The 11891-nt window shown below is 41.2% G+C and overlaps 1 protein-coding gene across 1 annotated transcript in view; it reads right to left on the bottom strand.

The window, feature by feature from the left end:
* Positions 1–1128: 1128 nt before the first annotated feature.
* Positions 1129–11891, bottom strand: part of p3h1 (prolyl 3-hydroxylase 1) — a 36061-nt gene continuing 25298 nt past the window's right edge. The window contains 11 exon segments of the mRNA XM_034167381.1: positions 1129–1275; positions 1370–1445; positions 1554–1671; positions 3214–3295; positions 3298–3366; positions 4529–4624; positions 9550–9677; positions 9914–10041; positions 10127–10179; positions 10286–10375; positions 11667–11806. Of these exon segments, the coding sequence (XP_034023272.1) occupies positions 1129–1275; positions 1370–1445; positions 1554–1671; positions 3214–3295; positions 3298–3366; positions 4529–4624; positions 9550–9677; positions 9914–10041; positions 10127–10179; positions 10286–10375; positions 11667–11806 (1127 nt within the window).

Below are 11891 nucleotides of genomic sequence, written 5' to 3'. Positions count from 1 at the left end.
TTCTTTCTGTGCCATAGTTTCCCCATTACTATAATTACTGTTTAAAAATGTGACAAAATTCTTTGTAAATTAAAAAAAAACAAAAAACGCAAAAATAGCTACGTTGTATGCGTTTTGTTTGTGTACGATAATTTCTCCCAAAATATGATAATTTTGAGGTTTTGGTACGATAGTTTCATATTTCATATCTGGCAACACTGCTCCGGTGCAGAAAAACAAGAAGGGCGGGGCTTGCGAACAATGCTGTGCGCCACACTTAACATAAACTGCACACCCACACAAACATCTTCACAAATGACACTAACACCCTGCCTTTTCCTCAAAAATTACTACATTTATGTTTGCTGTCTGTCTCTGTACTTTTCTGTCAGTTTTGCGCTCTTTTTCATACTTTTCCCTCGTTTCAAAAGTCACCGAACGCACTTTACCATAATATATGCAACATATAGCATACTGTTGGAAAGCACGGGTTCTTGGCTTGCTGTCAGTGTTGAAATTTTTCAGAGTGAGGGCTTACATGAGAACTTACGGTAATGAGAATCAGCGGCGCACTAGTGTGAAACTTCCGTGTTTTTCCTCTGCGTTATGACATCACAGGCTTACGTTTACCGTAATACACCATATATGTTATTGGAAATCCCTTTTTTTTTTTGGGGGGGCAAATTAGGTTGCCAGATACCTACAACTGCATTATTGATGAAGAATAGATTATACATCTTGGTTGCAAAAACTTTTTTTTTTTTTTTAGCTCCACAAGTATATTTTTGTTGTTGTCTTGTTCTCTCAGGTGTAGGCCTATAGAATAGATTCGTGATTTTGGGTGCAATTTTGTTATTTAAGCTATTTGTTTGTTTGCCTACACACTTAATATTGTAAATAAAGTGTTAAATTATTCAGCATTATGTCGTCATATGTTATGTATTATGCTGTACTTGTGCGTCTAATGGTATGAGTGGGTTAGGGGGGGTGGTGGGCAGGGGGGCCGGGGGGGTGGGGGTGGTATTGTCCCTACCAAAGCTGAGACCAAACCTACGCCCTTGGTGCACACAGGTGGACTATGTTCTGTGTAGGCATTCAGTCAGCACGAATGTGATCACAGTGGTTCCATGGTTAGTCTGCATTGATCATTCATACCTTTTCCTCATGAGCCGGGTCCAGAGTGAACCACAGCGCTACAGCACACCTCTGGCCTTTGGTGACGGCTCTGACCCCGTGCGGGTTCTCCTTCCCTGCTTCAAAGCCGATGACACGGCCACACTGAGGACGCACTTCCGCCTAAAGTCCAAAGGTACACAATTTTAAACCAGACCAGCTAAAAGTGATAAAAAAACAAAATAAAAAAAAAAAGACGCAACAGCTGAATATTTACCGTGATCGTTTTGGCATCCAGCTCAGTGAAAATAAAATCTCCTCCTTCAAAGTTATCATTTAGGTAAAGTACAGCACTGGAAGGGAAAGAGACAAAGTGGTAATTACTGTTCCAGTATTAGGCTGTCACACATGGTATGTGCTTAAGTCTCCCCTTCAACCACACCAGGTGTGTTTGTTGTCACCTGTAGTCTCTGTGTGTGTATGCAGGATGTTCCTTGATACACTCGTTGAGCTCAGAGATCAGTAGACAGTTGTCCACATGAACCGGGTGACTCAGGTCATCACGGTCCTCTTGTTTGTCTGAACAAACCACATTACAGGCCAATGTCAAGCCTCAGCGTGACACTGTACAGCATATTATGGATGCTTTCAGAAGGAAACTAAACCACTCCCTGAAACATGCTTAAAATTCACACATAATAATAATAATAATAATAATATGAAGAAGTAAGTTGTGTGCAAGTCATGTGGCCCAGTAGGTCGATATTTATGCTGGATTCTGCAGCGTGAAAAACCAGGGGACACCAGTCCATTGTTTGGCTCCACTTGTCCCTCAGAGGGAAAGGTCCCTGCAAATCCATATAAAGTTGTTCTGAGTGAGGAGCTTTACTTTATGTTGAAATAATTCCATCCTGAGAAGTCATTGAATGGTTTGACTCGTGTAAAATTATGTGATAAATTATATTGCTGCCATTATAGTCCGTTATATCAGCGCTTAATCCTCTCAATGAGTCCAGATTTTTTTTTTTTTTCATGCGATCTACTGAAACTCAGCTTGCAAGGTGGAAACTACTGGTAACGGTCAAGATCAGGAAGGCCAGATTGGATTCTGACAGGGAAAAAAAAAAATTATTAAAATTTAAGTGTCCCACTGAATTCTGGACCAACATTCATACATGAACCCCTCCCCCCCCCTAAAAAAAAAATCTATACTAAAACACACATAACACCTACAGTAACTTGTACCAGAGTGATGGGTAGAAAGGAATATGGAGAAGGAACATAACGGCTCATAATGCTAAGTGTACCACATTATCTGCCAAACATGTTGGAAGTTTATATACGGCATGCGCACGTATGACTGCCAGTGGAACTGGATCACTGGTGTTTATTGATTGTGTGACTGCAAATGGAAGTAGTATGATGACTTCTGAAGTGCAGTATTGGCCAATACTCTCTACTCAGATTCAGCCAAATGCTGGAACACCGACAGGATGGTGCTTCACAGTGCAGATGGATAATGACGCAAAAACAATGCCAAAGTAATCCAAGAGATTGTCAAGGCAAAAAAATGGAATATCCTTCAATATCCAAGTCAGTCATCGACGTCAACCGAAAATGTCATGTTCTTACTTACAGAAGTCAAACTGAAGGTGGAATGATGATGACCACAAGGTCTACAACAGTCGCTACAAAGGATTTTCATCAGTCTTAACAACACGCCTTATATTTTTAATAATGTTTGTCCAATTATTTTGACCTCCGAAAATGCCAGGACTGTGTACAAAACTGGCTGTAATTCCTCAAGCCTGTTATATTTTTGTTAAATTCATTGAATTAAAGCTAAAAGTCAACATTTCAGTCACATCTTGACTGCATCAACTCCTTCATGGCTAAAAGACGCTAAATCACAAATTTGTATTATTGTCCGAATAATTAACTGTAAATAAGGAATAAGATTTTGCTGCATCCCCAGCAGAAGATGGCTTCTTTACATTGGTCATCTATGGTTCACACAAAACCACCATAGCTGAATTTTTGTAAATGTTTTACATAAATGTGTTTAAGGAGTAACAGTATTGCTGCCACCGAAACCAAGTTTACAATGACAGCCCAACTTACCATCAATGGCAGAACGACAGACCAGGTGGGTGTAGGCGAAGTAGAGTGGCTGTTGAAGACTGAAGTAGGCCTCCAAGATCTCGCCTCACCTTTCTCGCTCAGGTCGAAGAAAAAGACGAGCACCTTTAGCGGGACCTTCCCCTCCTGTCCCAGCTGTGAGAGATGAAGAATATCAATTGTTGGTCAGCAGCTTTAATTTGACAATGTTCATGGCAGTTTACTTACCCTTAACCCTTGGTGCCCCAAAGTTTTTTCCTTGATTTTATTATCCTTAGAAAATTTCCATTTTAAAAGGTTACTTTTTTTATTTGTTTTAGATGTTGCGTATCAAAATGTTTAGAACAATCTCACCTTCCTGAAGGTGAGACATATCTGTCTAGAACACTGGCATAAAGACAAGATCTATTCATAGAATATGATGAAAAGTTGACTAGGCTCTGAGGGTTAAAGTGGATGCCAGTATTTTTCAACCTCGGTCTCTATTTTAAATGGTTTTGAGCTTATCTGATAACTCTGGACAAAAAATAATTTTAATCAGTGCATTGGTGTACTGATTTAGAAAACAACACTGCCCTGTGCTAAACATCTACACAATAGAATTGTACAAGGCAAGCTAAAACACTCGCAGTAAACTGCTTCTTTTTCCCCACTGAACAGGCAAAAAATGTCATTAGATGTGTCAGGTGGCATGGAGAAGACAAAGTATATGCATGTATGTTTTTGTCACTAAATGCTAAAAACCCTAAACTTTTTAACATACCAAGTATATTATCTGCTTACCTTCATCTGCATGGTTGGTAATGTGTGGTCACCACCCCAAGTGAAAAGGTGACCCCCCGCCCCCAAAAAATGGAGGCCAGGTTGAAAAATGCCTGAAACAATTTCAGTGTATTGGGTTGACTACTTTGTTGACAGTGTTCAGTTTGACCTCTAAATCAAGTTCCTTGACCTCAGTGTGCACCAATGAATAACATGACTTTATTTCTAGATAAAGGATTAAGCTAAAACATGAGATGGCAACAACCCAGAATATAAATAGCGGCAGGTTACTTACAATATGTCTCCCTCACAACAATAACATCCCAAAAATTTAAGAGGCAACAACTCATGCAAGCTTTGCTGTATTTCTGTCAAAGGAATGGAATTCATGTGGGACCAGATATTTTGGCTTTATTATTGGACCTTCCCATTTGAGAACTCATACAAAACCAGCACCCAAAGGGCATAAATTACAAATTCATTACAAGGGATGGTCATTGTGTTCTCTAGCTGAGGTAGAGTCCTCGTTATGATTTGGCCTACCAGAATTACAGACCTTAACCGTCTTTAGCACCGTGACTCCTTGGAAGATCTCACTGGGTGAGTGGGGTGAAGGACGACCCCTGTATCCATCACCTGTCCGAGCTGCTGCCTGGGAAACATCCAAAAGAAAACACACAGATATCAAACAAAAATGGACATCAAGCAATACGAGAAGAGCTCCCAGCTAAGTGTGTGTAGGGATGGGTATTGATAAGATTTTATCGATATCGATGCCATTATTGATTCGATTCCTTATCGATTCCCTTATCAATAACTCGTGAATTTTGTACTAAAAGTAGGCTTTACAGGATTTCTATGTATTTCATTGAGTCTTAAAGTAAATAAATATGAAATTGGTCACTGTATCCTTGATCTCTGGACATAAATAAAAATAAACAAAATGGTGTTTCGCTTTGAAGTTATTAATTCCGACTAGATTCTATCGTTCTAACTTGACTCGGCAGAGAGTCGCGCAATGTTTGGAGCTGTGTGAACAGAACGGAGGACGATTCTCATTTCTTTCTCGCAACAAGACAGGAGTCCCAGTTAGTGACTTTAGTCCGCACAAAAGTGACTCACAATTTCACATATTCAGGGATGAAAGTGGTAAAAAACAAAAAAGCTGAAACACAAAATTACCCCCCAACACCACCTGCACCAAAATGTTTGAATTCTAGAATCTCTGAAATGCAATCTGGGACTGTTCCAGATATTAAACTGCAGTGAGTGCAGCATCCATTTTGGTGAAAAAAAAACCAACTTTCCTTATTCAAATTCATTCCAGTAGTATTCTAGTCTTACTAGGATGCAGCAGTTTTCCAGCTTGGCAGATAGTTCTGGAGGAAATCACTGAAGAAATTAACACACATGGTTTGACCAAAACAAACTGTCATTAAACTTAAATAAGACAGGGATGAAATGGAGGTGTAAGAGTCACTAGGTGTTCACAGGAAACACTTATTTCTGTATGTATGTATGTATTTATTTATTTATGTATGTTCATTGTTAGCTGGTTTTATATTTTCTGTTGTGTTTTTATTCAGGTTCTTTTTGCCTCTTTCTCTAAAATTGTATGTAATCATAAGATTAGTTATTATTACTATTATTGTTGTAGTTGCTATTATTAATATATAAACAAAGCTAAATTTAAAAAATATTGCAATTTGTAATACATTTGAGTCTTACAACAGCAAGCGCTTGACAGCTGCAACTGCTTAATGCTAACTTTAACACTGAAAATGACACAGACATGCTAACATGTTAGCATCGGTCCCATTTTTAAGTTATAAAATACATCTATCAACTGTTTCAGAAGACCATAACAGGTCGGTTTAACAAAAAAAAGTTAAATAATACTCACAGCCATATGCTCTTTAGGGTTTTAGCGGGGGAAAATTAAGATAAAGTGAAAGAAAACGAAGCAATGATCGAAGCACTGCTTCGATCTTCAAATCACTGCTTCAATTGGTTCAAGGTTCAAAGCAAAGCCACGCTGCAGAAAAGCTGATTACAGACCCACTGCAGGGTCTGTAATAATGTAGAGAAATTATAATTTTCCTGACAAACACCCCCCAAAACAACGGCCACACAAAGGACCAATAAGGGAATCGTTAAGTAAAAAGGTTATTGATGTCGGTGGATCGAATCATTTCTTAACGATACCCAAAAGGAACCGGTTCTCGATACCCATCCTTATGTGTATGTACATATATTTACACCTTATGCTACACATAATTTCAATAACTGTATTTTCCGGAGTATAAGTCGCACCTGTTCAAAAAATGCCTCTTTAAGAGAGAAGTTGCACCGGAGGATAAGTCACATTTACCACTTCATGCAACAAGAAGCACACGGCGTGAAGAAGCACAGCAAGCAAGCTCATTCCTGTCACTATATGAGGCACAAAACACAGGTAAACTGCTTCTTTAACAGACAATTATATGCAATGCAATGAAACGTGAAATCTCTTTTGCAGTACATTTGTAATGGCCCCTTCACACATAACATGAAGTTGAGCAAATGAGGCCGAAACAGGCCGAATGGGCGAAAATCAAAAAATTCCAGCTGCAGTCGGGAGGGACAGACTGTTGGACAGCCAGTGGACGGATACCGTAGGATCCCACGGTGATGGTTTCATGCACGACTGTGTGCATGAGGACAAACACAGTGTGACCACTGTGAGAGGTGTGATACTGCATTGTGCTGTCACAGCAGCGGAAGCAATTAAATGTACCTGTACGCACCTTCACATCTCATATTACAGCTCTGCTGATCATGATGTCTCAAATACATTATGTAACCCATGTGGGAGTGAATGATACTATATGTGTGAAATGACGTCCATCATGGACATGACGGTCTGTCCAGGTGTGCGCACTGTGCTGGACAGCAATCGCACTGCACACTAGCCACCATTGGAGCTTTCAGCACCTCGCACCTCAGCTGCACCTCAACAATGTTGGATTGGGGGGCAGGACAAAATACACCCACACGCCATTCGTGGTGCTGGGGGGGCGGGGGCACAACACACTCGCACGTCACCTTGACAGTATGTCCTAGGCACTACATTCAATTCATGCTGACTGTGCAAATGGACCCACATTTTCTAAGTGCCCAGGAACTGCTGTTGGAAGTTTATGGGTGGCACCCCGAGTGTGGGTTGAATGGGCATTCGCCCACCATTCGCCCTCATTCGGCTGCTGGTGTGAAAGTTGGCTCGATCTCGACATCTGGCCAGGGTTTGACATGGCCAATAATTTCGTACAGCTCCTTGACCACGGTCCAAATGGTCCAACCTGCGTACGACACGCTATACGAATGTTGCGACCACAGTCAGATAGCAGTACCACCTCATCTTGATGGCATTCGATTGGGTTTCCAGCATGAGCGCGATGTGAATGTGGAGTGCATGTGCTGTGGCCAAATGGTTGTGCGAGGCGTTCAGGGTGCGGCTCCAATTTTTCACAAGTGCCATTCGAATCCTCCTTTGTGAGCCATTCGGCCTCATTCGTGTTGCGTGAAGGGGCCCTAAAAGATAATAGACTCACTGTTACTTTTGTTCTTACTGTTCTTGTCTTTCATCTAATCACAAAACACTGGCTTTTACTTGACTCTCTGTACAGAGTGTGCAGTCTGCTGTTTGGGAATTTTCTGCTTCATTGTTTAATAATTAAAGATGGATTATGACACATTTGAGCCCATTAACACAGCGCAGACTCTGATCTTAGTGCATTTCTTATGGATTTCTTTTGTATGCGGAACATTTCCTGAAGTGAATGAGAGTGGTACACTGGTACAGGAGTGTAAACCCAGATACCCAACAGAGGAATCTCATTTCTGCCGCTTATATCCGCAATCTTATTCTTTCAGCCATTACCCAAAGCTCATGACCATAGGTGAAGATAGGAACATAAATCGACTGTTAAACTGAGAGCCTTGCCTTCCAGTACAGCATCCATAACATTTCAGATGCTGCCCCAATCCGTCTATCAATCTCACGCTCCAACTTACCTCCACTCGTGAACAAGACCCCAAGATACTTAAACTCCTCCACTTGGGGCAGTAACTTTCTCATGACCCAGAGGGATAATTCACCATTTTCCAACAGAGGGCCATGGTATAAGATTTGGAGGTGCCGATTCTCATCCCAGTTGCTTCACACTCTGCCTCAAACCTGCTCATTGCACATTGGAGGTCACTGTCTGATGAAGCCAAGAGAACCACATCATCTACAAAAAGCTGAGATGCAACTCTGAGGTCACCAAACTGGACACCCTCTGGTCCCTGACTGCACCTTGAAATCCCGTCCATGAATATCATGAGAAGGATTGGTGACAAGGGGCAGCCCTGGCAGAGTCCAACACCCACCGGAAACGGGTCTGATGTAATGCCAAGAATGCAGACACAGCTCCTACTTTGGTCATATAGAGACCAGATCACCCGTTGCAGCGAATCTGGTACCCCATATTCCCACAGCACCTCCTACAGGATACCCCGAGGGACCCGGTCATATGCCTTTTCCAAGTCCACAAAACACATGTAGTAGACTGCTCAGTCATACTCCCAGGACCCCTCTAATATCCTTGCGAGGGGAAGAAGCTGGTTCAGAACGTGCTTTGCTCCTCCTGAATCTGAGGTTTGACTAATCGTCTAAGTCTCTTTAAAGACCCTTCTGAGGATAAGTGATCTACAGTTCTACGACCAGGTGGAACTCACACTGCACCTCATGAATCTGAGGTTCGACTAACACTTTGAGTCTCCTCTCTAGTACCCTGGCATAGGCTTTCTCAGGGATGCTGAGAACTGTGATTGCTCTATATATGGAACACTCTCCGGTCCCCTTTTTTTTTTTATAGATGGGGACCACCACCCCAGTTTGCTAGGTACTGACCTCGACGTCTATGCAATATCGTATTGGCATGTCAGCCATGATAGCCTAACAACATGCAGAGACTTCAGCAACTCAGGACGAATCTTGTCTGCCCCCAGCGACTTGCCATTGGGGAGTTTTTTTTGACTACCTCGGTGACTTCTGTTTGGGTAATGACACCAGATCCGCCCGAGTCTCCCATCCCTGCCTCCTCGATGGATGGCATGTCAGCAGGATTGAGGAGCTCCTCAAAGTCTTCTTTCCACCACCTGATGATATCTTCAATCCAGTTTAGCAGCTCTCCTCCCATGCTGAACACAGCCTGGGCTAAGAACTGCCTCCCTTTCCTGAGGTACCTGACAGTTTGCCAGAACCGCTTTGAGGCCGAACGAAAGTCATTTTCCATGGCCTCTCCAAACTCAATCTCATGCACGGGTTTTTGCCTCAGCCACCACGGAGGCTGCAGTCCTTCTGGCCTGCGGGTACCTGTCCATTGATTCCAGAGAAAGAAACATCATTTCTTAGCCAAAATCTGAGAAAGCTAAAAGGGTTCACTTGGAGTCAGAAAAAGCTAACCCTTAGTGAAGTCATAAAGTATTTCAGTAATCACACAAAATAAAGTGTGTTAAATATGCAGGTACTTCCTGCTTGGTTGGAGTACTCACATTGGAAAGTTGGTGCAGCTCCTGGCACTCACTTTCGCTGATCACCCCATCCAGCAGCACCCGCTGAGACCCGTTAAGCTGCTTGGATGTCATGGTCACCTTGACGTTGTCATACAACAAAGTGCTGTCTGGGACAATGATTAGTCACAGTCAAAACTTCAATATTTTGCACCACTATAAAGAAAATAATAACTGTGGAGTTGTGAAGTAACCAAACACTGCTTCCAGACTGAATTCAGTTTTTCTATGTATGCTATAACTGAAAGACACTTTCTGCAATACTGGTTGGGAAATAAATGAAAAAAGTCAGCCCTGTCAGTGTAATATTTAAAAAGTGCCCTAATAATGTCAGCGAGATATTTACCCTCTTGAGGCGCTATGAACTTGGCCATGTCTGAAGAATCCTTTTTCTTTTCCTCAACCAGGGTTTCAATCTCCTTCATGAGGTTTCCTATTTCCTCTGTGATCCTTGCTGCTGTCTCCCTGTCTGCTCTGACACACACAAAGGCCATAGAGTTAATTTTAAATTTGCACTCGCCTTGCATAACTCAGTAAGTGAAGGCCTTGTAAACCTTACTTCTGCTTCTCTCTCAGTTTCTGAGGCATGACATTTTCAGGAGTCCATGTGTCCTGAATACCAAATAACAGTCAAGTCAAAAACACCATTCATTTTTCAACTCTGCATGAAATCAGTACATGAACAGAATGAAAACTTTTTTTTTCTGTTTGCACCTACTGGATCAACAAAGGTGATTCCAAAGGCTTCATATCCAAAGTAGAGCAGCTCTTTCTCCAGTATGGACCGGCTGATGTACTCTTTCACCAGCTGAGGGCAAAAATAAATAAATAAATAAAAAATTACTTTCCTTGCATCTGCTGGAAGCTAAGGTCTATCAAGTAAGCATGTATTCAGAAATTGCAAACTCCACAACCAAAATACTGTTACATGAATGATACAACAATTTGAAGTTTATAGAAGATGACAGGTCACAGCCTGCCCCACCATTATTTGAACGAATTAAAACAGCATTCGTTTTTAATATAACTTTAGTTTCAATATAATTGAACAGAAACTCAAAAATATAAATAATAAGCAGTAAAAATAAGATGGAATTTAAGTAATTACCCCCCCCCCCCACACACACACACACACACACACACACACACACACACAGAGAGAACCAACGATGGGGAAGAGAATTAAAAAAGCTCAAAAGTGTGGTTGCACTTGACTATTAAATAGTATAGACAAAATAAAGCACTGTCTGATTTTTTGTGGGCAGTTTACACGATTCTCAGTGAGAGAGAGCTAACTGGTTCAGCAGCAGTCTGTCTGCTGTCGAGCAAACATGCTCATGCCAGACAAAGTGAGACAGATGTGATGTGTGACAAGAAGATTGGCCTTCCTGCTCTGTACACACAGGCTCCAAAAGAGAGAGAGCAGTAAAATTATTTCCTTAATTTCTCCAGTACTGGAAGCAGTACCATTAAGGGGTGGCATTTAGACTACACTCAAAAAAAAAAAAAAAACGGATGCATTGGATGAACTCAATTCAATTATGAGCAGGATTTCCATCTAATAAATATATGTAGCCCCAACTCAAAGCACATCCATGCAACATAATTTAATTTAATTTAGTTGGGACTACATATATTTATTAGATGGCAATCCTGCACATAACTGAATTGAGTTCATCCACTCAGTCATTTGTTTGAGTGATACACTCAAAAAACTGACTAATTGGATTGGATTCCATCTAATAAATATATGTAGCCCCGACTCAATTAAATTACATTATCTTGCATGAATGTGTTTTATTTGAGTTGAGGCTACCCATATTTATTAGATGGAAATCCTGCACATAACTGAATTGAGTTCATCCAAAGAGCCATTTTTTTTTAGTGTATGGTCATTAATAATTTATTTACTTAACAATGCATCATATGACTGTGTACAGCCCGTTTTAGCATCATGTCTCTTCATGTACTTTAACATATCAATGAAATTGGAGACTACTTTTCTGACAACTTGCTGTACAGGCCATTTACCACAGCTCCAAATGTGAACAGACTCAAGAGTGGTACTAAGGTTCTGTGAATAAAGCGTTTGGACCTACCTGTCGGGCTGACAGTGTGTTTGCCTTCTCCTCCCCCAGCATAGCAGAATAATAAGCCAGATTCTGCTTCATAACTTCATCATCAGGGTGGAATAACAAGAATGTCTTGGCACATTCTATGGCCTGCTCAAACTTCTCACCTGTAACCAGAAGTCACAAACCAACAATGTGGACACTATAAATGGACTGCATTTATGTAGCACTTTTCCATCTAAGAACCTCAAA

The sequence above is a fragment of the Thalassophryne amazonica genome, chromosome 3 (genome assembly GCF_902500255.1).
Source record: "Thalassophryne amazonica chromosome 3, fThaAma1.1, whole genome shotgun sequence".
NCBI classification, from domain to species: domain Eukaryota; kingdom Metazoa; phylum Chordata; class Actinopteri; order Batrachoidiformes; family Batrachoididae; genus Thalassophryne; species Thalassophryne amazonica.
This window is presented reverse-complemented; position numbering and strand designations above follow the sequence as displayed.